Below are 27117 nucleotides of genomic sequence, written 5' to 3'. Positions count from 1 at the left end.
GACAAAAGATGTTCAGGCGCCGGGAACTCTAAATACAACTTAATAACACCCTCTTTAAGAGGACCTCGCTACTGACCAAATCCCCCCTCACACGTTTTCTACAAAGCCCCCATTCGTGGTCTGTCTGTGTCTAGTCGAGGTTTGATATTTTTGTGGATTATTTTACTAACATCTGTCCTGTGCCATGAACGCTCTGTGCCCCCCAAGTACCTTTTCCCCCCAAAGCCTGGGGAGGTTCCAAAAATGCATGATTTAAATAGCAGCCTCTTAGATTGTTCTTTTTGGTGACTTATGTCATTGTAGCATTGGATGATGGCATGAAAATAGCATCCAATTCCCATCTCTCTCCCCCAATCCTCTGTTCTTCTGAGTTACTCTCTATGTACTTTTTGCAAGCGCCTACTGACTCACTCTCTGTATTCTTTGCAAGCTCCCGACTCTCTCCTCCCACTCCATACCGCTCATAATTACTCTCCCACAACAGGGAATCCCTCTCTAGCTGAACCAACCCTCATTCAAACTACTTCCTATTGTTTTGCTCCACAAACTGACCCAGTCACTCTGCAAATGCTGGTTCTGTCTTCCTCTACTTACCTCACCCATGCTGCTGACCAATGACCCATGCTACCTCTTAACTACTTCCCAACCCTCTGAGGCAGCTTCTGCCTCAAACTGGGATAAATGATAGCTTTGTGTCCCCCAAAGCCAGGACACATAGCTAATTGTAACCTCTCTTCTTTGACAGTTTACACAGTATAATCTCAAATCATTTGCCATAAGAAAGATGCACAGAATACCTGCCTTCATAAACATTATTCAGCAGCAGTAGAATTAATTTTTATATTCAATTAACAAGCAGTTTATGAAGTATCATGTGCCAGGCTCTCTATTAGAAGCTGCCCTTCAGGATCTTTGCATTGTCTGGTGATCTACAGAATCTTGCCTATTCATCAGCTCATCAAAAATGATTTACTGGGTGCCTGCTATTTGCAAGGTGATGTTAGGGACATGCTTCTAAATTATTAGCTACAAAGCTTGAAATATAGAGAAAATATTCTAAGTCAAAGGTTCTTACTCTGAGGCCACAGACTCCCAAAGGCTTAATGGATAGATTTCAGGGAGTCCAGAAACTGGGATGGGGAAAAATTTACATTTCTATGTTCTCCAACCTCTACTTGAAATTTAGCATTTCCTCTGATCATAAATGTTGGCAACAAAAAGTTATTCTGAGAAGGGGGTCCATCTTCACCAGACTCCCTCATATACAAGGTTAAGCAGCTTTACTCTTAAGATTTGTGACTTCATCATTGTGAATAGTCTCTCTACTGAGGCTGAATTTGAACTTGGCTCTTCCTAAGTCCATTGTTCTGTCTGCTGCATCATCTAGCTATCCTTGTAAATATGTGAAATTTGTTATTTGTAAAGGGCTCAAACTCTGAGTTGATGCACTGGGCATGGACAACCGAGCACTTAAGGCTAATTACTGATTGGATAATACTCTATTAGCATATGCTCGGAAAACAGCCCTTCCCACTATACTGTGCTAGCTCAATGATTGGTGTATACAGAGAATTGTAGGAGGGACTAGGGGGTGGAATAAGACTAGCCAGAGTGACTTCTGGGTGGGAGACGAAGAGGAGAGGTCATGGAGATCCTGTATCCATTCCCTTGGCTTCTACCCCTAAAGACCAAGAAAAAAGACCAAGGACTTTTGCTTATTCCAACTCCCGCTGATTCTAAGGTATCCAGGGTGCTAATTCAGTCTTCACAGTTACTCCCAAGAAGAGCTTGAATAAGTCCCTAGAGTCATAGAATCTGAGTTGCAAAAAACCGTGGAGGCTGCCTGACCAATCTCTGAGCCAGGATAGGAATCCCTTCCCTAACAGAGGGGCCCCCCATTTTCCCTGGTACACGTTTATGAATGGAAGTGCTATACATCAGGACATGATATATTTAATTGGTGGATGCCTATAATTATATATTTTCTCCCTTTCCTTGTGTTAAAAACTACTTCTAACTTTCATTCATTGATCCTAGGACTCTTGTGGACACTAAATGGCACTAGGGACAGAGTGAAGAGCTTGAAATCAGGAAGATCTGAGTATAAATTCAGCTTCATCAGCTCTTTGATCCTGGCCAAGTCACTTAGCTCTGCCTCTGTTTCTTCATTGATCCTAGTTCTGTATTCCATAAAGAACAAGTTTATAGAACTCCATTTTTGTTGTGTGCTGTGATCCCTAATTAACATTTATGCTTCAATTCTTTCTGTCTTTATCCTTTTGTTTTTTTTTTTTTTTTGGTTTATTTTTAACCAATGTCTAAATAGTAAAACTTTCTGTAGTAATTCTGTGAGAGATATTTCAAAGAGACTTGAAAAAACATCCTTACTACTGATTTTGAATGCCTTTGTTTGCCACCAAAATAGAAGGGATAGGCTCAAAGTTCTTTGGAAAGATTTTTTTCCCCAAATAAACCTGGATCATCCAGGCAATCTCAAAGGAGCCCTTTCAAATTGTTTTTATGGGCTTTCAATGAAGTGTGAAGAGTTCTGGTAGCTGCCAACAGAATGTCAAATAAAGTGATTTAACAGCCCTTCCCTTTTCCTGGTGACCTTTATTTGGTCTGGCACTAAACAGCTGCATTTATAGCTTTGAACCAATTGGAGAGATAGGATAGGGTGAAAGGGCAAAATGTTAGGTCAGGCCTTACTATTAAAAATTCTGCTTAGTAGGAATATTTATTGGTGACACAAATTTGAAATTTCTTGAATAAACATTTTATACACTTGGGCTATCCAAAGAATCCCCCTCTCCAGACATAATCAATTTATTATTAATTTGACTGTGAAGTATAGAATGTGTTATAATAATGAGCATTTTAGTTTTAGATCAAATTTCTGAATGGGGAGTTGAGTGTTTTATATTCTATATCTGCATTTTGTGGCTCCTCAGTGGGGTCAAAATAAAAAAGAAATGGGGCTACCAAATCATCCATAAGGATCTTTCTGGACCCATGTTAACTTAAAAAACTACACATATACATGTATGTATATATCACTATGTGTAGTTTTTAAAGTTATATATATATATATTTATATTTTAAAATCAATATGTCAACATGTTAAAATCAGAGGGGAACTGCATTTTCATCTGGGAGTGCTATGGATACATATGGACCACTGATTATAAGTGTGATGATTCTGGTGAATAGTATGTTTTTGCCTCTTTTCTTTTCTTTTCTCTTTCCTTTCCTTTTCTCTTTTCTCTTTCCTTTCCTTTTCTCTTTTCTCTTTCCTTGTCTTTCTTTCTTTCTTTCTTTCTTTCTTTCTTTCTTTCTTTCTTTCTTTCTTTCTTCCTTCCTTCCTTCCTTCCTTCCTTCCTTCCTTTCTTCCTTCCTTCCTTTCTTTCTTAGGCAAATGGGGTTAAGTGACTTGCCCAGGATCACATAGCTAGAAACTGTTAAGTGTCTGAGGTCAGACTTTGTCCCTTTTCTTAAACAATAGTAACAGGGTAAGATGGAAAGAATACTAAGCTCTGACTCTGGGAACTTGAAGTAGTTGAACCCTGACTCTGCTTCTTACCATGTGACTTTGAACAAGTCATTTGGAATTTTGTTTCCTTTTCTGTAAAATGAGGGAGGTTGGGGTAGATGACTTCAGAGGGCGCTTCTAGCTCCATGAGCCTGTAATCTCCAGCTTGGAACATTGTTTTACTCCTTAAGATTATTAAAGGGATTTATAATTGTTGTCATGATTTTTATGATGTATTGTTGGTCACAGCTGTGATTTCTTTTGTATGATGTCCTTGGTCAGGAATGGTTTTTATGGCTTTCCAATGAAGTGTGAATAGCTCAGCTAGATGCTCACAGAATGTCAAGTAGAGCTGATTCCAATATTGTCCCTGTGGGAAATGAAGACGGGTCACTTTATGAAGAAAATTTTAGCAATAAACAGAAGAAAAAAGTCATGTCTATATTCTCTCATGACATGCCTTGTAGATATTTAATAAATGTGTGATGAATGATGGATTGATTATTCAGGCTACAAATCCTCAGTTTCTTTGATTCAGATTGTCATTCCCATTCTCATCATCCTGGCCATCGTTGTCTGTACATTCTCTGGCTCCTTTATGTCACCTAAAAATGAACATGATATGCCTCAAATATGTCTGAGTTGCACTGAATGTGAACTGATCACCTCTTATTTAAATACTGCTGTAGCCTAAGGTGGAATGGGTTGCTTATTGTTGTCATTGTTTTGTTTTCAACCAATCACGTGACATCATTGGCTCATATGGAACTTGTGGCTAACTAAAACCCCATTTTTCCTTCCTTTCCAAATGATTAAAGTCAGACCTTCCCCTTCCTTTACTTGTGCAATTGAGTTTCTAAAGCTAAATGCAGAATCTTAAGTTACTACTCTGAATTGACTGGACTTGAAGAAATCAAAATTTCCTTTAATGCAAAAAAAAAAAAAAATAAAGTTATTAAAAAATAAAACTAGGCAGTAAACTCAGTAGGGAAGTGGCTATGCCAGTACACACACACACACACACACACACACACACACACACACACACATACACACACACGTACATGCGTATGTAACATAATAAGTGTTTAATAAATGTTTATTGGCCATGATAATGATATAGATATCTCGCAGCACATTTGCTTATCCAATATTTAATCAAACTTAGTCATTGACCATTCATACCTGCCCTGGACCATGTTTCCTAGTTTCAAATGATCCTAAAGAAATGTGCAATTCTTCAGCAATCCCAAGGAAGCCAATTCTTTCATTTAAAGAAGGAAGGGGGAAAAAAAGAAGAAAAGAGTTAGGCAGGGAAAACAAACAAAATCAAAGAGCAAGACAGACACAGAGACAGATATGAAGAAAGACAGGAAAGGAGTGATTTTATTAGATAGCAATAATAACAGTAACAACAAATGTTAGCTATTATTATTACTATATTTATATTATTATGTACTAATTATACTATATATATCTGTAAAGTGCTTTACAGTTTTTAAAACACTCTCATTAGAACAACTCTCTGAGATAGATAATTCAGGTTCTATTATCCCTACTTTATAGCGAGAACAAGCCTGAGACAGGCTAGGGATGATTTATCCCCAGTAACAGCATCAAAAATGGGATTTGAATCCAGGTCTTCCTAATTCTGAGTCTAGTGCTTTATTTTCTATGCAAGGAACAAAAGAAATGTCTGGCAGGCAAGGCTAAGATGTTAATGGATCCATACAGGTGCATTCTTGGAGGAGGTGTGATTCTGCTGTGTCCCAACCAACCACAGATTCACTGAATTTTAAAACCAGGCCAGACCTTAGAGTTCAGCTAGTCCCAACTTCTCATGCATAAATAAGGCTCAAAGAAGGGGGTATTGAATTGTGCAATGTCTCAGTCATCAGCTGCCTCCTCCCATTTATCATCAATAGGGATGGGGAAAGGGCACAGGTGGCCCCTGGGGTGATAGGATGGCACTGGGCACATGATAGGAAAAGGTGGTGGGGAAGGGGTGGGAATTGGCCAGGTGTGATTGGGTCCTCTCAGGTTCTACTTGCAATAACTGGCTTCTTTCTCTTTTCCAAATCCTACGTTTGTGTTTTCCAGGGACTTGAGCAACAATAAAATCGGCTCCTTGAGTAATTCCTCATTCACCAACATGAGCCAGCTCACTACCCTGTAAGTACAGTTTAAAAACCCTTGGGGAGGGCAAATTTGAGAAGGAGTTTTGGAAAATCCACTTGTCTGTCATCTTCACGTTGTTTCCTCCAGCCCAGGCTCACTTCAAACAATTAGCATAATAGATATGTCACAGCCAGTCAGCCCTAGATGGGGGCTCTCTTCTCCATGACTGTATCTAGCCTACTGCCTAGAAAGTGAAACTGGAGTTTGCCATCAGTGTTGGCTTTTTCCAAACCACGGATGAGTTCTTTTTCATTGTATTTCCTGTATTTGAAAGATCCTAGTGATTTTCCTTATTTCCACTTGGAGCCAAATATTTATTATTAAAGCTTTTTATTTTCAAAACATGTATGGATAATTTTTAGGCATTGACTCTTGCAAAATCTTTTGTTCCAAATTTCCACACACCCCTCTTCCCTTTCTTCCCTTCCTTAGATGGCAAGTAATCCAATCTATATTAAACATGTGCAATTCTTCTATACATATTTCTACAATTATCATGCTATACAAGAAAAATCAATCAAAAAGGGAAAAAATGAGAAAAAAAACCAAAATGTAGTAGAGTCGACTATTTAGAAATCGTATCTATGAATATGAGCCAGCTCGTTAGCAGGGTGGTCAGGCTTACTAAGTGCTTTAAAGGCCATTGACAAGCTCTGGTTCCATATCTAGCATTGAGGCAGAAAGAGGTAGAATACAATACAATTGGTCCCTCTCCTTAAGTTGCTTATAGTCTAGTGCCCCCCTTCTTAAACTGTGGTTGGTAGCCCCATGGGGTGGGGCATCCTAATTGAATGGGAGGGTTGTAAAATTATGATTTATTATCAGTAAATGTTTCATGTCTATGTCTATTTTATTTACCTCTATAAGTAGAATCAGGTAAAAATTTCTCAGGCAAAAAGAGATCATGAGTAGAAACAATTTAAGACACCCATTTTGGTGAGCATATCCATTAACAAAGTTGCCAGCATCTGAAATTTGCTGGGAGAAAGTGAGCTGTTAATAATTAAATGGCTTCCTTCTTCATTACACTGTCTTCTTCTTATAGCCAAGAACCAGAGAACCGATTGAGCTTAATTTGTTTCTCCTTAAACCTGTCTGAAATTGGAGAACCAAACCAGGGGCAAACAGTAGGATGGTGACAGGAGGTGGGAGGAATTGGACAGGAGAGCCCTGGCCACCTCCTTTCCTCTCTTTCCTCTTCAGGAGGTTCCTGTCTAACCCATCTCTCTTGTTGAGTTTTTTCCTAAGCCTGGAATGTGCCTGGAGTCCAGAGATGCAGCTAGACGGCCATTTTCTCACATCATTGAGAGCATGTAGCTACCCCATACCCTTGCACAACTTACAATGCTATAATTCTTTTTTTTTTCAAAGCACCTGGCAGGGTTTCCAGGATTGCAAAGCACTTGATATGCCAATATCCACACTTATTTTCCTGGGAGGTTACCCAGTTACTTGGGCCCCATTTTTAAGCATCTGTGGTATTTGGCCACTTGATACTTCCCCAACTGTCATGTTTTACTTAAATGAGGAAGAGTCATTGAGTTTCTGGGAGGCTGTCTTCAAAGCTGGCAGTCACCCTGTTGGTGATCTTGGCAGCTAGCAGTGTGTAAATTGTCAGGGGGCACCGACTCCTTTGTTTGCATACAGTGTAAATACTCTATCTAGTTTAATACTTACCCACTATTTGCTCATTTATTTAACTCTATGCCCATAACTATTAACATCTTCCCCTGTCTGCTTTCGATTTAAAGTTCACTGCATTTAATTCTTCAGATAATCCCATTCATAGGTAGATGCTTTATTTGAGAAGGAGGAGCAGGAGGAGGAGGAAAAAAGCAGGAAAAGGAGGAGGAGGAGGGAAACACAAGAAAAGCTGACCCACTGAAACCAGGGAGATAAATGTGCCACGTGTGACTCTTCTGCTAAAATCTCTGGTTGCTTCCTTTCCCTCTTCACAGGATTCTCAGCTACAATTCTCTTCAGTGCATCCCACCACTGGCTTTTGAGGGTCTCCGTTCTCTCCGGCTGCTGTAAGTCCTCTTGGCTCCTCTTGTCTCCTCTATGGAAAGCTACTTTGGATGGTCTATCTGAGAAAAGGATCTTCCCACCCACGCTCTGGGCAGAAACGAGCCCTTCCCTCTAGATCTGTAAGAGGCAGCATGGCAATCATGGTCTCATGGATAGAGGGCTGACTGTGGAGTTAGAAAAATCTGTGTCAAGTCCTGCTTCAAACTCACATGAGCTCTGGGACCCGGGCAAGTCATTTAACTTGTTGATGCCCCTGGCAGTTAAGACTCAAAGTCACAGAAATGAATGAGAATAATTTGCCAAACACAACTACAATGTTTGTGGTACATGGTCAGGTGGTGCTTGCATTGACTGGTACATAGACTACAGATAGGGGTTATTAAGGAAAACTCTATTATGTTTCTTCTCCACTTCCCCCCACCCACCCTAGTGGTACAAATAAATGCCTTCTTCAAGGATCTAATATCCTCCTTTCCCTGGGGAAAGTGATAAAATAGTTCACATTTATAGAGTTTATAAAGAATTTCATTCAAGGCACTTCCCCCAAAAAAGGTCAGAACATCATCCCTATGAGATAGGTAGGACAGATTTCATTTCTGTTTTACAAGTAAAAAGCAAAATAAACAAAAACAAGGCTTAGAGTCACCAAGTGACCTGCCTCCAGACACAGCTAATAAGTACTGAAGCTGGTATGGGCTGGGATGAATTGATTTGAGGTTGCAGGACAAAGATCCCTGTAAAAGGCCCTTTGCTAAATCATTCACCCTAATCCATGGCACTGTAGCCTGCAAAGGGAGAGCTATGAAGCGGTCTGATTTTCTTCTTAGAGCCCTGGATGGAGATATTTTTGTGACCTACCCACTGGCAAGTTCCAGCTTGTCAGAAGAATTTAAGCCAGCCCCTTGTTCCCAGTTTTAACCACCAGACAGCTTTGGCGGAACCTTTCTTCTTGGAGATTATACCAACAGTAGATTGTTGTCTCCTCAGGTCTCTCCATGGCAACGACATCTCCACTCTCCGTGAGGGCATCTTCACCGATGTGACTTCCCTATCTCATCTGTGAGTACCTCGCTGCAGATATTCCCTATTCTGGGTTTCCCCTTTGTTTTTTAAGCAGAGCTTTGGGATCAGGGCAAGAAAATTTTTAATAATAATAATAGGCATTTTCATGCTGTTTTATGGTTTGCAAAGTGCTTTTCAAGATGTTATTTCATTTGATCTTCACAACAATTCTCAGAGGTAGGGGCTGTTATCATCTTCACTTTACAAATGAGGAAACTGAGGCACACTTGTCCAGGGTCACACACTAAGTGTCTGAGATAGGATTTGAACTCAGAATCTTGCCGATTGCAAGTCTAGCCAGCATTTTATTCACTGAGTCACCTATCTCCTTATCCAAGTTATTCAGTTCAATTCTCCAAGTATAGATTGAGTGCATTAAACACCAAGGAAGATCCAAGATGAATAAGAAATGGTCCTGCCTTCAAGTAGCTTACATTTAGTCATTCTAAGGTATAGTACTCTGTGAAGAGTCAGTTCTGGAGATCTGGAGGTACTGTTTATAATTTCCCACAGCTTTCTTGTGTTATTAGGCAGCTTTAAATGGCTCCTCTGGAACACTGTTTGAAAAATGTTTTCCGATAAGACAGGAATTCCTATTTCATACAAAACCTATAACCTTAATGGGACTTTTAGCCAGAGGGGTACAGGCTGAAAACACAAATAGTCTCTCTCCCCTCGCCCCATAAGATTCAGATAAATTCATAGAAAAGAGAATTCCAAAAGTGAAGAAGACAAACTAGGATGTTTGAGATACATGCAATTCAATTCAAACACTCGTGAGACATTGGAAGTTGTATGAGGGACAAGAGAGACCCAAAGATAGAAGAAATCAAAGTGCCTGGTCATTTATAGCTTAGAAGCTAATGGGCTGTGGGGGAGGGGGAACCATGACACATTCACAAAGGAGAGTATTGCAAAACAGAGCAGGATGTGTGGACCAGAGCTGCTTGGTAGGTGAGCATCAGAGAAAGAAATAAGATAAGGATGTCAAAGACAGATGTGTCTTGGTTCTACTGCCAGAAATAGTAGAAATCCTACTATTCTACTCCTACTTTTTCCATTTGTAAAATAGAAATATGTGTGGAGGGAGGGAGGGAAGGAAGTAGGGGGGAAGAAAGAAAGAGAAAGAGAGTGAGAGACATAGAGAGAGAGAGCAAGAGTGAGTGAGAAACAGAGAGAGACAGAGAGAAGGAGGGGAGAGAGAGAGAGAGAGAGAGAGAGAGAGAGAGAGAGAGAGAGAGAGAGAGAGAGAGAGAGAGAGAGAGAATGCAAAAGAGAGATGGCAACTAGGTCACTCAGTGGATAGAATGGCAGCCTGGAATCAGGAAGATTAATCTTCAAATCAGATCTCAGATGCTTAACTATGTGATTCTGGACAAATCACTTAACTCTATTTGCCTCAGTTTCCTCTGTAAAATGAACGGACAAAAGAAATGGCAAACTGCTCCATTATCTTTGCCAAGAAAAACCCAAATGGGGTCATGAAGAGTTGGACATAACTGAAAAACAATCAAACTACACACACACACACACACACACACACACACACACACACACTTCTCCTCCCCTTTAATTCCCACTTTCCAGATGAAGAAAGCAATGAGCAGGGAAGGAAAGGTGTAGAGAGTGTGTGTGTGCACACATATTTTTATAGACTATTTACAGATAGAGAAATTTTACAGATGGGGAAAGCCATGACCAGAGAAGGTAAATATAGGATTGGCAGGGGTAGATTTCAGAATTTAACCAGGTTTGAAATGACTCCCTCATACCCCTTTCTTCCCCCACCCCAGCCAGTATTAAAGGGAAGCTACACAACCCAGCAGGTTATTTCCCCCCAGAATTCTATCCCTTCTGGGCTAAACCACAGAGCTTCAGAGAGCCAGGTCAGATCCACATTTGCCTTTCTCTAGCTCTTGCTTCCTGGGTGCCTCTGGCTCCTGACTGGGTGCCCTGCCTCTCAGATTCTCTGGGCATTCAGAATTTTCTCCCGATGCCAGGCGGTGATTCCAAGCAGGTCGCATCCTTGCACATCACCACAATTAATTCCCCCACCTACAAAATGGAGCCTGCCCTCTTATGTGCTGATTACCAAGGACTCTCTGGCTCTGCACAGTCGCCCCCACCATAATTCCAGGCAGTAAAAGTGGGCGAGTCCCAGTTGCCATGAGAACTTCTAGCTGTGTCTTTCTTGAATTTGTTCTGTGTTTATGACCTTTTGGAATTGACATAAAAATTGAACAATAGTCAGGGACATTGTGTTCCTATCCCCAGCTTCCAGTTCAGAGGCTAAGTATTCCATTTTGTATTTTGTAAAAGAAAAAACCCACGGAAGCAAAGACAAACAGAGCGTCCTTTTGAGTCCACAGCTAACGTCTGCAAATTTGAACTCCTTCTTTCAGAGAATTAAGAAGATTGGTCAGGAGATAGAGCTAATTTAGGAGGAGCAAACTGATAAATATGGATGATACAGATCTGTTCAGATGTCATTTTGGAGCAGATTCCCAGCATAACCAATCAGCTCCATCGCTGTTCTGTCTAAGCCTGGTCACAAAGTTCAATTGTTTACAGAGATTTCTGTGTTTTGGCTAGTAGGAGGATGTGTCAATGAGAAAGCACAGTATCTTCCACAGTATTTAAGCTAGCTCTGAAAATAAAGCAATGCCCCTTACATCTAAGGACAAAAATCAAATAAAGAAGTTTTAAAAAAAAGTAGTGGGTCTGGAATGTGTATGCGAGTGGGGGGGCACAGAGAGAGAGAAACAGAGACAGAGGAGAAAAAGAGAGAGAGAAGGGGAAAGAGACAGAGGAGAGAGACAGAGAGAGGAGAAACAGAGAAGGGTAAAGACAGAGTCAGAGGGGAGAGAGACACACAGAGGAAGAGGGAGACAGAGACAGAGACAGACATAGGGAAAAGAGACAGAGATAGACATGAGAGGAACAGAGAGGCAGAGATAAAGAGAGGAAAATGTAGAAAGAAATTTCTTTGAAGTTGAAAAAGACCTTAAGGATTTGCTAGTCTAATTCCTTTATTTTAACCACAAGGGAACTGAGACCAGAAAATGGCAACTCATGTTCTGCAGTGAGGTGGTGATACGGGAATGGAGCCTTGGTCCCCAACTTCCAGACGAGGCTCTTTGCATGGCCCATTTTGGCCCTTCCCAGCCCCTCTCTGCTCACTTTTTGGAGCACTTGCAGTGGTGGCTGTAGTGGCGGGAAATTTTCACCTCATTTGTTCCCAGCAGATGCTTCTGTCCTCTCTATCAGGAGCATGACAAGCAATAGAAAATGAGGAAGGCCAAGAGGAGAAACTTCTATCTCTCTTGTCTCCCCCATCTCTGTCTGCTACTCTGTCTATTTTTCTCTATTTATCTGTCTTTGTTTTCCACGTCTGTCTCTATTTCCCCCATCTCTGTCTCTGCCTCGCTCTTTCTCTCTGATTCTCTCCCCTCTGTCTCTGTCTCTTTCTTTCGGTTTCTCCCCTTCCTTGTCTGTTTCCCCCTCTCTCTTCTCTCTATCTTGAGAAAAGGGAATGAGCTGGATAAACATGGGTGCTGTTTTCTCAGGTTACATCCACACATCCTAGGGTGTGTGCATGGTCATGTGGGTGATGGTCAGAGAGAGAGCCAAGAGTAAAATGCCCATAGCAAGAGAAGGGACTTGGAGTGGGATAATCATAGGCTCCTGATTCTGCATCCAGGTTTCTCTTAGGACACTTGGAATGGGTTCTCACTTGTGCAGCTACCCAAATTCTTGCACAGAGTTCCTAAAATCACCTGAGTGGCTTGGTTCCATTGTGAGGTGCCCAGGAGAGTCTGCTCTGTTTTCTGCCTTTGGATGTCTAGTGCCCAGCAAAAGATCTTGTATACAACTGATGCTTAATATAAATGCTTGTTGAATTAAATAAGATTTATATTCTCTATTTTGTTTCCTTGGGTTTGAAAAGAAGGTGTTCAACAATGTTCATACCTTCGCTCTATCTGTCAAACACATGGAATGTCCTATTTGAAAATAGATAACTGCATATAATACTAGCTGACAAAAATGTAGCCCTTTTGGATTTGTAAAGTGCTTTATGGTCATAATTTCTTTTGATCTTCAGAACAACCCTGGGAGGTAAGGGCTACCATTATTATTGAGGAAGCTGAGGCTGAGAATGAGAACGCCCAGAAGCACACAACTGCAAAGTGGCTGAGGGCAGAATCTGCTCTCGGGGCTTCCCTACTCCAAATTCAGAGCTCTTTCACTGAATCTCTTTTTGGCTTTTCAAAAGGGAAGATACAGTTTGAGTGAAAATGACTTACCAATGTCTTATAACCAACCATTGAATGGAATTAGAATCCAGGACTCTTGATCCAGTATCTTGGTCAGATTTCAAATACAACTCTCTCTCTCTCTCTCTCTCTCTCTCTCTCTCTCTCTCTCTCTCTCTCACACACACACACACACACACACACACACACACACACCAAAAAAAAAAACCTTAAAATTTCACAGAGCTTTCCTCCCCATAGCCTCCCATGATCTCTGACATAGGCATCCTCTGACAAAAGAAGCAGCTGTCCATTACACAGATGCTGCTGACTTTGTAGCCTAGATTCATGATTGTCAAACCCTTCTGTCTCTTTGTATTCAACACTTTGGGCAGCCTTGATGTGTGGATCCAGTGCTTCAGGGATAGCCCAGCACCCCCAGATTTCCCCAGGTCACATCCCCCTCCAAGGAAACATGATTACAGACCCACAGAGAAGATAACTTGGAAACATAGGCTAGGAAGACCAGAATGTTTAAAGCCAAGATATGTGAGGAGATGTCCAGAGAACTGCATGGCTGCCCATAACAAGATGGGAAGGCTAGAAATCATGGCATGGGTAGTTTTTTTTGAAGGAATGTAATGTTTAGCTTAGAGAATTTTTTTTTAGGAGAGAAAGGAGATAATATGTGTCTTCCAGCATCAGAAGACCTATGATAGGGAGAAAAGATTCAACATATTCTGTAAGGTCCCAGAAGGAGAAATTATAGAAAGGCAAGCAGGCTCAAAGAAAGCTCACATTTTCTAACAATTAGAGCTGTCCAAAATCAAATGGACCCTTCACTGGCAATATTCTATTGACGTCTGACTGATGTTTGTTGGTCATGTGCTAGAAGAGAATTCTGTTCAGATATGTGTTGGACACTTTCTTGGTTTCTTAGGTCACTGCCAACATGGAGATGCTATAATTAGTGCAACCATATTACTTTGTGACCAGGAGATCTTAGATGAATGTCTTCCTTCATCTCTCCCTTCCTCTCTTTTTTCCTTCCTCTCTTCCTCCCTTCTTTTTTCCCTTTCTTCCTTTTCCCCTCCCTCCCTTCCTTCTTTCCTTCCTCCCTTCATTCTTTCCTTCCTCCCTTCCTTCTTCCTTCCTTCCGTTCTCTCTCCCTTCCTTTTTCCCTTCCTTCCTCTGTCCCTTCCTTCTTCCCTCCTTCCCTTGCTTCTTTCTCTCCTCCCTCCCTCCCTCTTGCTTCCTCCCCTCCTTCCTCCTTCCCTTCCTTCTTCTCTCTGTCCCTTCCTTCCTTCTTTTCTCCCTTCCTTCCTCTCCTTTAGTAACTAGATAGCACTGTGGATAGAGTGTCAGACTTGGGAGTTAGGGAGACCCGAATTTGGATCCTGCCTCAGCCATGTGGACAAATGTAGAGGGCCACAGGTAGTAGGGAACTCTGAGGGAGGTATAAGACCCTTCAGCCCAGCCAGGGAACCTCTGACAGTGTCTGATTTGGGTCTCATCCCTCTTGGAGGCACCTCGGCCTTCCTGAGAAGTCAGGGGCATGACAGCCTGTGTTCTACTTGAAGCAGAGATACTGGCTAGCCAGGAGACATCTGCACAGCAATAGCAAGTTTCTTATGTGGCCTCGTGTGTGTGATATCTTATAGCTGGCGCACATCTAATATAGTTAGTGCTATAGTGATGCAAGTGTACTAGGGGATTTAAGGACCTGAAATAAACAGACTTCATGTTTGGCCATCCATGTGAGTCCCGCCTCTTCATTCCTTTCCTAAGATCAAAGACTCGGGCTCGCACCGAGATCCTACAGAGAGCTAGTCCGGACATTAGGGACAAGTCCCTCTAATCTCTCTCAGCCTATTTCCCTATCTGTGAAGCATCAAATGAGGAAACATGTGTAAGAAGTTCTGTAAATCTTAAAGAGCTATATAAATGCTCTTCTTTATTTCTCTCTTCCCTCCCCCCATTCCTGTCTCTACTTCCTTCTTTATTCCTGCTCCTCCTCCTCCTCCTCCTAGTTAATTTACCTTTTCTTTGCTGGATGACTTATCTCTGCAACCACAATATGATGAGCCAGGTCATAAAACACCAGAAAAGAAGCCCTTTGTCTTCCAGATCTTCTATAAGGCTTTCGGGTATTTTTGGCCAAAGAGAGAAGAGACAAGGTATCTAAAGCAGCTGCCTTGAAACTCCTCCATGATAAATTGCCACTGAGTATCCAAAGGACCATTTGAAGCTGCAATGATCATTGGTAGGGGGTAAACAGAGGGATGATCATCAGCTGACTTAAATATGATTACCTGCCTTATTCAAGGGTCCTGGACTGAAAGCAGAATCACAGGCCTCTTACAACTGTCCCTCCAAACTCATTCTCAATGAACTTGAATCATTTCTCTTCCACTGACAGGCAGGGACCAGTCTTATATCATAAGACTGTTATATGATAACAGGAAACATGTTGAGTTTGGAATCAGAGGTCCAGGGTTTGAATCTCAGCCCTGAATTTGGATGAGTCACTTAATTTCTCAGTTTCCTCTGTTGTAAAATGGAAGTTTGGCAGCAGGTGACCTTCATAGTCCCTTTCAGGTCAAAATCTTTGAATCTTCTGATATTGCCAGTTTCAGAATCCCCAAGAGAGGAAATCTGGTGGAGTGGAAAGACCACCATGTTAGTGGTCAAGAGAACTGTGCTCTCATCACAACTTTGTCATCCACTAGAAGTGTGCCCTAAATAAGATCTGTTTATGCTTCTGGACCTCAGCTTTCTTTATCAATAAAGGTTAAACTGGACTCTTCCAATTCTGACATCCATCTATATCATGTAGAATATAGTTACTGCCCATGATGTGTTTTGTATTTAGTAAATTCTCATTGTATGCTTGTTAAATTGAACTGATTGCTTTTAGGTGCCTTTTTTTTAATGTATAAATAAACTGGGGTATGATTTTGGCCCTTCAGTAAATCAGAGAGATTGAAGTGACCGTCCCTCTAAGGGCAGGTTACTTGAAGGAGGATTCCTTTCCCAGTGACTGACTTAATTGAAGTTATCAAGGGAGGGTTATTTTGTAATAGAATGTATTCTTAGCCACATATATACACACACTATAAGAGTTAGAAAAGAACTTCAGAGATGAGCTCATGTATTTACCTATTTTTACAGATGAGGAAACTGAAGCTCAGAGATGTTAATGGCTTGCCCAAAGTCCATAGCAAATTCATGGAGGAGCTGGAATGAGGACCCAGATCTCTTGACTCCCAGTTCAGTGCCCTGAGCAAACTAGTAACTGTTAGCAAGCTTTCTTCATAGAGTGACCAGATTAGAACATCAAAATAGTCCTACTGACTGATCAGGGTTAGATATTATTCTGTAGTGGATGTGTGACCTGACTCACTGAAATCTCCCCTATTTTTGGACTGAAATCTTCCCTATTCTTGGATTTAAATTCCTATCCCCCACTGGAGGATTTTCCCATCCTCCCAAGGTGGATAGAGATCCATGTTTCTGCCTCATAGAAGGGGAAGGGACTATTTCCTTGGCTGCAATTTCATTATATTATAGGTATTGCAAAGTGATTTGCCATTAAAGATGGCTTCTGACTCCCAGGGCCTCCTGCTGCTCCAGTTTGTAGCTCTGTGTGCACATGATTTATTTAGCATGGTAACCTCTTGCATGAAGGGAAAGGGCTATATCTTGTGAATCTTTGTCTTCTCCATGATGTCTAAACCAGTACCATATATGTGGAAAAGCAGCAACACAATGCATAAAGTGCTGGCCTTGGATTTGGGAAGATCTAGCTTCAAGTATGATTTTTATGATCAGTGGAAGAATTATGAACTTTCTAGGGGGAAGAAAAGCATCTTTAAGTGCCTTAAGAAGCAGTAGAAGGAAGAGAAATTAAAATTGTTTTGCTTGGTCCTTGAATTGGTTACCCAAAACAATGAGCAGAAAATGTAGAGAGTGGCAAGTTTGTCCCATGGGAAAAGTCATTTGACCTCAATGTTCTCATCTGTAAAATGGGGATGAAAGCTTGTAGTTCCTACTTCAAGGATTGTTATGAGGCTTAAAGGAAATATATGTAGTTCTTTGAGAGGCAGATAGGTGGCTCAGTGGATAGTGCAAACCTGGAGACAGGAGGGCTTGAGCTCAAATTCATCTTCAGACATTGGAAGCTTTATGAGTGGGGCAAGTCACTTAACCTTCATTGCCTTACAAAACAAACAAATAAATAAGTTTTTGTGCATCTTCAAGTGCCACATGTCAGTTGGTAGGAGATATGGGTAGTATTCAGATAGATGAATGAATAAATGAATTAGATAATGCTCAGAAGCCACAATTACCTGACTGCAAAGGAGAATGGATTCAGAGACCTCTAAGCTCTCTTCCTCCTCTAGCATTCAGTATCAGAGAGTTCTGATGTTCCAGATCCAGGTGTTTCTCCCAGTCCTGATACTCTGGGGCTCTAAGATTCAGATGCTAATCTCTTTGTCATCTTGGTTCCAGGGCCATTGGAGCCAATCCACTCTACTGCAACTGCCACCTTCGCTGGCTCTCCAGTTGGGTCAAAACAGGTTACAAGGAACCTGGCATTGCCCGATGTGCTGGACCCCCTGACATGGAAGGCAAGCTGCTCCTCACGACTCCTGCTAAGAAGTTTGAATGCCAAGGTGAGCTGCTCTCCATTCTTTCCCTTTAGCATCCACTTTGGTTTCCAAGGTTTCCCTGTTTCTCCACTGATTTCTGTATCTCTGGGGTAACAGTCTGGTCTCCAAGAAGTCCAAAGATGACTCCCAGGAGACTAGGGGAGCTTTCCTGTCCTAGAGGAAGCAGATGGAGTTGTTCTTTGGGCAGTATCTTCTTTACCTTTCTTATCTCCTGGTATCACTTGCCAGAGTGATTTGTGCAGAGCAGTGAATGAAATGCATTTGTTGACATTGTTGTTTGTCCTTCGTCCTTGAAGATGATCACAATATCAGGGAGATGATGCCATGGCACGCAAGTGAGTTGGATTTAAGTGAGGATGGACTGTGTAAAGTGGACTCACTTTCTCCTGTGGAACCATTTGGCTCTATGGCAAGATAGAGATCAGGATGACTGAAGATGACCCCATGTACAATGAGAGATGTCAAATGATTTACTAGTTAGTGCTTGGACTAAAATTCAGGTCTCCAGCCTTGTGGTCTATTGCTGTTTGAACCATGAAAAGAGTTGGAGAATATTGTAAGAAAAAGCTGAAGAATGAGTCGGATTTAAGCAGGTTAGAAAGGAAAGAGGAGGCCAGAACACAGGGCTGGACACGAATCTGATCCATCGTGGGGACAACTGCTCTGCCGAGGAATTGTGTGAAACAGGGGAAGGGATTTATGTGGATTTTGAACAAAGGATAATCATCCCCTTGACTGTGGAAAATGGACCAAGACAACCTTTCTTTTAGAAGCCAGGGTATTATGTTTACCATGGAGATTGCCAGTCTGACGTAGTTGTCTCTAACATACATCTGAACTTCCTTGAGACAGTTTTGTGGACCAACTGCCCCAGTTCTTTCGGTCCCTAGATTTCCATCGTTAGAAACTATCATCTCTCTGGGGTCTCAACAGTTCTACCATTACGTGTCCTGGACATGGAATCATGGAATTCAGTCATAGATATGTTCTAGCAGTGTGATTCGAGTCGAGTCACCAAGCCTCTCTCAGAGCGTTTCCTTATCTGTAAAGTGAGAATATCTATGATACCTTACATGGTTATAAAATAAGGAAATGTATATACAATGTTTTGTAGCTTTCAAGTGCTATAAGTATTAGCCATTATTATTACTTTTGGCACCTATGGTCCCACTATTAGTGCTGATGCTTTCAGCAATAGTACTTACAGCCCCCCTGGTACCACTGTTAATTCCCAAAGCATTTCAATTAGCAGCACCCATTATGAATCTGGTTCTTCCATTAATGCCTGTTGATCCCATAGTACATTAGCAAGTATCGTCCCTAAGTTTTCACCATTAGTGTGTATAGTCTTTCTGGCTCCATCTTTAGTACCTCTGGTTCTCTGGTCCCATTACTAGTGTTGCATCTATCAGAGAGAAGGTAGGGAGGGGACAGATTTCAGGTGATGGTTCTTTCTCAAAAAGGAAATTCTGTTAGAATGTAACCTCAAGTAAGAATTATTTTTTTTGTTTTTGCAAATTTACTTTAATTCTTCAATAGATCCCCTCCACTTAATGATATTTTTCTTATAACAATACATTATTAAAAAATACAGAAAAGCAGTTTGGCAAAACTAACATCAACCAAATCTAACAGTATATGCCAGGGATCCTCAAACTACAGCCCTCGGGCCAGATGCGGCAGCTGAGGACATCTCACTCAGAGCTATGAAGTTTCTTTATTTAAAGGCCCACAAAACAAAGTTTTTGTTTTTACTATAGTCCGGCCCTCCAACAGTCTGATGGACAGTGAACTGGCCCCCTATTTAAAAAGTTTGAGGACTCCTGGATATGCCATGTTCTATGTCCATGTCTTTCAAATTTGCTGAGAAGAGAAGGTGCTTTCTCAGATCTCTTTTTCCAGGTCCAGTTGGGCTATAATTACCCAGTATTCAGTGGGGGCTGACTTTGGGGATAAGATCTGGGAAATGGGGTTCAAAGAATGGCAGAGTAGAGGGCGGGGTTAATGAGGAGCAAGGAATAGTTCTTACATAGACATAAATTTCAAAGACTTAAATAACTGTTGCTTTCGCCCTTTTGTTTGCTACTTTGAAACCCTTGTATATTTTTCTGTAGATGTTAGCAGAAAAACCTCTCAGAAACAACTCCTATAGAAAGGATGTGTGGGATTTCAAGGAATCAGACAGCTACTGTAGCCTATAGTCTTCTACTGTAGCCAAAAGCTTTGAGTGGTAATAGACAGGGTCTAGAAAAAGGGTAATGGCTGAGGAAAAAGAAAACCAGTAGGGAGAGACAGCTGCCTAAGCCCTGCCATTTCCTTCTTCAGCTCATTTTACAGATGGGGAGACTGAGGTAAACAGGGTTAGGTGACTGGTCCAGGATCATACAGCCAATAAGTGTCCGAGGCCAGATTTGAACCTGCTGACTCCAGGTGCAGCACTCTGGGTGCTGTGCGGTCAGCTCACTTCCTCCTGAACACAGCTGTCCTTGGAATGTATTATTTTTTCAGGATGAGTGAGTTTGCAAGCCAGTGGGCTAAGTAATGAACCAGAGGGAGAGGGATGAGAGAAGAGAAAGTCTTTCTCCCCCCTGGAAGGTGCTTCTAGGATATTTAACTGCTGTAGGTCAAACCCTCCTTCCTCTATCTGAGACATATTAACTATAATTCTAAGACCATAACAATGACTCGTTCCTGGTACCCTTTAAGGGACCTCACAAATTCCTTTCCTGTCTCTCTCCCTTAGGCCCTCCTTCCATAACTGTGCAAGCCAAATGTAACCCCTGCCTATCCAATCCATGTCAGAACCAGGGAACCTGTCAGAATGACCCTCTGGAGTCCTATAGATGTACCTGCCCCAGTGGCTACAAGGTAGGCTGAGAGGGGCATCTGGTGCAGACCAACCCCAGGGAGCATGTGGCAGAGACCTCTTGTGATCCTAGAGTCTGTATCACAGAGCTGGGACCAGGAGGGTGACCGGGGACTGCCTGGGTGGGAGAAATTTTCATGATTTGCAGCCTTTTCAGGCCCTACCTTTTGCTCAAGCTGTCTCTAGTCTTTCTAGATCCTGTGTCTCCCTGGATTTACTGTCTCCTCCACCTCCTCCTTTTCTTTCTCCTTTTCTTCCTCCGTCTCCTCCTCTTTCTTCTTCCCCTCCTCTTCCCCAGGGCAGAGACTGTGAAATGTCACTCAACAGTTGCTCCAGTGGCCCCTGTGAAAATGGCGGAACCTGTCACTCCTCCCAAACAGGAGAGGGCTCCGGGTTCACGTGAGTGCCCAGAGGGCCTTCTTCCTCCTCAGAACATCCTGGGCAGGTAGCAATGGGTTAGCCAGGTGGGAAGGAAAGATAGTTCTCTAATGGGGATTGGTCCAAGTAAGGCCAGATTCCTGGGAGGATAAATGATCCAAAGCCTGGATAGACTCAAAAAGCCATGGAAGAGGGTCTAATCTACCTAAAATGGGCAGCCGCTAAAAGGAGGTGCTAAGTCAGACTTGCAGACCAAGTTGGAAAAGAGAAAAATTAGGGAGAGGGCTGGGGGGATTCCACCAGAGAACAGAACAGCAGTACGAAGGGAGCAGGCCATCTTCAGGACTAACATATTTATGTGTCTACTACTACATGAGTTCTCATGCTGGTGTGATACCCGTGAATGGCATGATAGAGGGAGGGTCAGGTGCACCCCATTGTCCCTCAGGTTAGAGTGCAAGATGGGTTCTAGCCAGGCTTGTTAATGCATTGGGTTCTTTAGAGAACCTGACATCTAACAGAGCTGGCCATAAGCAGGTAAGAGCAGATATGCCATAAATGGCTGATGTGAGTCTGATGTGAGACTCTGATCTCAGCTGGGGGTGGGGGAGTGGGCCTGAAGAAGCAGTGGCTTTGTGTTCTGATCCTGGCCACCCTAAACTCACTGTGTGAACTTGAACAAGTTATTTTCCTTCTCTAAACCTCAGTTTCCTTCTCAGCGAAATTAAAAAGTCACACTAGTTGGTTTCTAAGGTCCCTTTAAGCTTTAAAATCCTAATCCCAAAATTCTCTCCCCTTTGATCTGAGCCCTTCAACCTGCTCTCAGGGTTATCCCTGATCCATCAGGAGCAGGAAGTATGGAAGAGTCAAATGCTGGGTGCCCAGCTGGACCATCTCAATGCCTTTCCTTCCCACCCCCCAGCTCTGAATCCCAAGGCCGTGGGCCTTTCTGGGGGAACATAATTACTTTCTGAAAATAAATCCCCAGCAGAGAAAGAACAAATGGGCTCCCTGGAAAATGATGTTGAATCAAGAAGCAGAGATGGCCAAACCTGTCTCTTCAAACCTAAATTACCAGATGTAAAAAAATAAAATGCTAAATGGCCTCTCTTCCTGTCGCCTTGGAAACCCAGCATCTTTACAATAGGCATAGATTCTCCTTTGGGGTTTGGCAGAGAAGCTCAATCAACGCATTTATTCTGCCCATCTCTTAGACACAGTAAAAAAAAAAAAAAAAAACCTCTCTCCCTAAGGCTTACAGTGGTTTTTGGATCGAGATGCAAAAATGTCAGGGCTGGTTTAGAGCAGGCAGCTAAAAGGACAGAGCATAAGAACAAGGGGAGGCTTAGAGTATAATGTTAAGCTTGAGCTTCGACACAGAATAAGAATCAGCCCAGAGGATCAGATTGTTAATTTAATATAGTCAGAGAATATTCAATCTGAAGTCAAAGGACCAAGGTTCGAATTCTTGCTCTGCCATTGATGACTTATTTGTGATTGGCCCAGTCCCTCATTACTTTGGGCTTTAATTTTCTCATCTCTAAAATGAGGGGTGTTGGAGGGATGACCTCTAAGACCATCTCAATCAACATTTGTTGAAGGACTAGAATGAGACCTTGGAGAAACAGATAGTTTGGTAGGCTTCTGGAAGATGTGGCATTTCTGGATGAAGTTGAAGCCTGTAGGACTTCATACTGTAAACAGAGCAATGTGCATACATGTGGGAGCAGGGAGGAAGGACACAAAAGACTTAAGAGCCATAGCTCTTCCTGTAAGAAAAGAAGGAGAACATACCCACATATACAAACTCATTTAATTCATTTCAGTGGTTGTGAGCAACATGCACCACAGTTCATAGAATTTAGAGCTACAGGGAAACTTAAGAGGGTGTCTAGTCCAAGCCCCCATTTCACAAATGAGAACACTTGAGTACAGGGAAAGGAAGGGACCTTGTCCACTATCACCCAGGCTGTAAGTGACAAATACAGGAACCAGACCTAGATAGTCTGATTCTGAGCCCAGGAACATGCTTTCAGTTTCTAAGCTACACAGAGTGGGCATTAGAACAAGAAAAAAAAGATGAGAACATTAGGAAGCATCTCTGGGCTCCTGCCCCCAGCATAGGAGGAGTACCTTTGACTCTGAAAATGGGAATGACTTAAGATTCATAGGCTTATTAAGAGTAGGAAAGGACCTTAAGAGTATCTTATCCCACCCCTTTATTTTACAGATCAGAAAAATGAGGTTCAGAGAGGGAAGGTTATTTGCCCAATATCACATGGCTAGTAAGTGGTACTACTAGAACTCAAACTGGGGTCTCTTGACTCCTTAACACAGATATTGCTCGAATGTATCACCAGCAGGATTGGAATTAGTGTCCAGAAGGGAGGCCTCAGTTATGAGTGGGAGAACTGTATCATGTCCAAAGGTAGAGGAATCAGGAATTAAATCAGGACCTCTGAGACTTCTTGCCACTTGGAAGCTGACCTGCTTTTCTCTGTTCCTTGCAGGTGTTCCTGCCCAGTGGGATTTGAGGGTCCAACCTGTGGGGTGAACACAGACAACTGCAGAGATCATGCCTGTGAGAACGGGGGCATCTGTGTGGATGGCGTCAACAACTACACATGTTTATGCCCCTTTCAATACACAGGTGCCACCTTCATGGGAGAGAAAGATTGTGTGTTTGTGTCTATGAACATTAAGGGGAAAAGGATAACAGGATAGAGAACACATCATCAGACAAACTAGGAATAGAGAAATATGAAATGGAGATTATGTTTAATTGAGTCCTCTGCACCCCTCAACCTACAATATAGGAAACAATCAATTCTGAGCATCTCTCTAATTCTAGCAGTTGGGGTGGGATAGGGCTGTCAAAGCCTCTCCATGCCACCCTAAGGTAGCAGGAACTGCATGTGGCCTGAGGCAGCCCCGTTTCCTTCCAGAGGAGACAAGTGTGGGGTAGTAGAAAGAATTCTAGCTTTGGAGTCAAGATCTGGATTCACATTCCAGCTTTGTCACTTTCTACCTCTGTAATCTTTATCAAGTCACATGTCCCCTCAGTACCTGAGTTTTCATATATAAAAATAAGGGGTTGGATTAGATGGTTTTGAGGGTTCCTCCCAGTTCTATATCTAAGGTCCTATGATTTAACTTGAGCTAAGGAAGGCATGGATTAAGAAGAACTATAAGTGGGCATCCTGTCTTGTCTCTTTCTCTGTAGGAAGGATCTGTGAACAGTTGGTGGACTTCTGTTCTCTAAATTTAAACCCATGTCAACATGGTGCCAAATGTGTTGGTACTCCAGAAGGGCCCAAGTAAGTGTTTTCCTAATTCACGAGTTCCCTTGCTTCTCTTAAATGTGCCCTATTGCTGCTAAGTTCATACACCAAGTTAGTTGCTAATCAGAATATGGACAAAAGTTAACAGAATCACAGAATCTTAGAGTTGACCTGAGCAGCCATCTAGCCTAACACATGTTTGAAAAAAAGAATTCCCTCTATCATACATCTGAAAATGTTTTTTGCTTTAAAAAAAAAAGAAAAAAAAACTACCACCACATTTTTGGAAGCTGGAGAGCATCTGAAGGATGGCACCCAAAATGTTAAGGGGCCTTGAGGTCATGCTATGTGAGGACTGATCAAAAAAATTGGGAATGTTTAGTGTGGAGAAGAGTTGGATGCCCATGACAGCCATCTTCAGTTCTTTGAAGGACTGGAAGGAGATAATACTTCTATTGAGGTAGCTAGATAGTTCAGTGGATAGAGCACCAGACCTGGAGTCAAGAAGACTTAGTTCAAATTCAGCCTCATTTATTTAGTAGGCAAGTCACAATCTTTGTTATTTAGTAATGACACTAGACAGTGGCAGCTGCATATTCAGATTCCATATCTTACTTAAAGAAGAGCATTATAATTTAAATCAAGACATGTCTGAGATATAGTAAACTCAGGCCAAATAAAAAGAATGTGTTGATATTATAAAATCAAAGTTTAAGTGAATGATTTTTTCTTTCACCTATTGATAAACTATGTTAATGGAAACTGATGTTTTGTATAATAAAAATAGTATTAATAATATCAGTGTTTAAATAGTACTGAAAGGTTTTCAAAAAAAAGTTAGATATTTTGTTTTATGCTTATAATATCCCTGAGAAGTAGGTACTATTTTACAAGTGTTGAGAAAATGGAGGAAATGAGGTTGCCCTCTCACAAAACAAACAAACAAAACATTTGAATGTACATTTGAACTCAGATCTTCAGATATTTAGCAGTGAGTAAATGTGAAGTTTCCTTTCTGCTTAGGTGTGAATGTACCCCAGGCTATGTGGGTGACAACTGTAGCATAAACTACAATGACTGCATAGATCATCAATGCCAGAATGGTGCCCATTGTGTAGATGAAGTGAATGGTTACTCTTGCCTTTGTGAAGAAGGATACAGGTAAGATTCAGAGGCCCAGGGGGCCCACCTACCCTAAGAGTGTGTGAGACTAAGCCTGAGGAAGGGGCTAATAAGGAAATCCATAATCCTGCGTCCTAATGTTTTCCCCTTTCCTGAAGGCACCAGGCTAAGCCTAGTGATTTTCTGACATCAGAAACAAGACTCTCTTTTTGTCTGGCATATAACACCTTTTTTTCCATCAGGAGGCAGCATGAGAACTAAAGAGTCTTCTGTTCTGTAATTAGTTCAATTAAGTAAGTACTGGCTACAGCTAAGACACTGTGCCAGGTATTGGAGATGCAAGGATAGGTATGGCATAGCTTCTGTTTTCATGAGTTTATCATCTAGTCATGGGAAAGGAAATCTTCCATTCTTTGACGGATCAGTGACCACACTGACATAGCTACTTCCTCCTTGCTGTACTGCTAGCCAATCATTCCTTTTCATCTAATGCTGCTGTTATGCTCTATCTCCTGGCCTAAATCCTCCACAAAAGATCGTCCCAGTGTGCTAAAAGCCTTCCACTTTGGGAGGAGCATTGGAATGTGCCAGTTGGCTATCCACCAATTCTCTCTCACTTTAACTACAGTATCAGGCAGTCCTTCTACATTTCTGTTACTCATAATACTTCTTGCATTCAAGCCGATTTTGGTAATCTGCTACAGCCTACTTCTAGCCAACATTTGTCTTCCTGTTTCCTTTGATCACTGACCATTTTGAGTCTTGTGAGATTACAGGGAACTGTGATTTAAGGCCACATAGCATAATGAGTCAAAAGTGGTATTAAAAAGACAGGCAGCATGGGATCATTGAAAAAAATTTTTGGTTTGTATGGTTTTTTTTTTTTAGTTTCTTTTTTATTAGAACTTTTTATTGAAAAAAACATATGCATGGATAATTTTTCAACATTGACCCTTGCAAAACTTCTGTTCCAACTTTTCCCTACCTTCCCCCCACTCCTTCCCTTAGATGGCAGGTAGTCCCATACATGTTAATGTCAAAGTGTATGTTAAATACTCTCTCTCTCTCTCTCTCTCTCTCTCTCTCTCTCTCTCTCTTTATATATATATACATACATATATATACACATACATACATACATACATACACACACAGTTGTCTTGCTACACAAGAAAAATCGAAAAACAAAAATGCAAGCAAACAACAATAGAAAGAGTGTAAATGCTATGTTGTTGCTCACACTCATATTCCAGTGTTCTTTCACTGGGTGTAGCTGATTTTGTTCATTACTGGTCAAGTAGAACTAATTTGGATCCTCTCCTTGTTGAAGAGAGCCACTTCCTTCAGAATTGATCATCATATAGTCTTATTGTTGCCATGTATAATGATCTCCTGGTTCTGCTCATTTCACTCAGCATCAGTTCATATAAGTCACTCCAGGCCTCTCTGAAATCATCCTGTTGGTCATTTCTTACAGAACAATAATATTCCATAACATTTATATGCCACAATTTACTCAGCCAGGGGATCACTGAAAATTATCCATCTTTCAAATGTAATCCAATCTACTGGCTTGTTCCTATTCATTTCTGGTTCCAGGTTGCTCACTGTATATTAGCAACTGTCCAATAGACTGATAGTTTAACTCATGGGATGCCCGAATCATAGCACATCATTATGTGGACAATGTGTATTTTTAGCCTATTTGGGTTTTTCCTGTGTGAATTGCTAGGCTAATCTCTTTTCA

The 27117-nt window shown here is 41.7% G+C and overlaps 1 protein-coding gene across 6 annotated transcripts in view; it reads left to right on the top strand.

Moving 5' to 3' along the window:
• The window catches only part of SLIT1 (slit guidance ligand 1), a 256670-nt gene that overhangs the window by 215842 nt on the left and 13711 nt on the right, over positions 1 to 27117 (top strand). For all 6 annotated transcript variants that reach the window (XM_051981768.1, XM_051981770.1, XM_051981769.1 and 3 more), the window contains 9 exons: positions 5630 to 5701; positions 7666 to 7737; positions 8723 to 8794; positions 17563 to 17726; positions 20467 to 20591; positions 20888 to 20988; positions 23478 to 23617; positions 24191 to 24284; positions 25272 to 25409. In XM_051981768.1, coding sequence (XP_051837728.1) covers positions 5630 to 5701; positions 7666 to 7737; positions 8723 to 8794; positions 17563 to 17726; positions 20467 to 20591; positions 20888 to 20988; positions 23478 to 23617; positions 24191 to 24284; positions 25272 to 25409 — 978 coding nt within the window. The remainder of the gene's footprint in view (positions 1 to 5629; positions 5702 to 7665; positions 7738 to 8722; positions 8795 to 17562; positions 17727 to 20466; positions 20592 to 20887; positions 20989 to 23477; positions 23618 to 24190; positions 24285 to 25271; positions 25410 to 27117) is intronic.

Source organism: Antechinus flavipes, chromosome 2, assembly GCF_016432865.1.
Source record: "Antechinus flavipes isolate AdamAnt ecotype Samford, QLD, Australia chromosome 2, AdamAnt_v2, whole genome shotgun sequence".
Classification (NCBI taxonomy): Eukaryota; Metazoa; Chordata; class Mammalia; order Dasyuromorphia; family Dasyuridae; genus Antechinus; species Antechinus flavipes.
The sequence above is the reverse complement of the archived record's forward strand: the minus strand, read 5'-3'. Positions and strand labels throughout refer to the sequence as shown.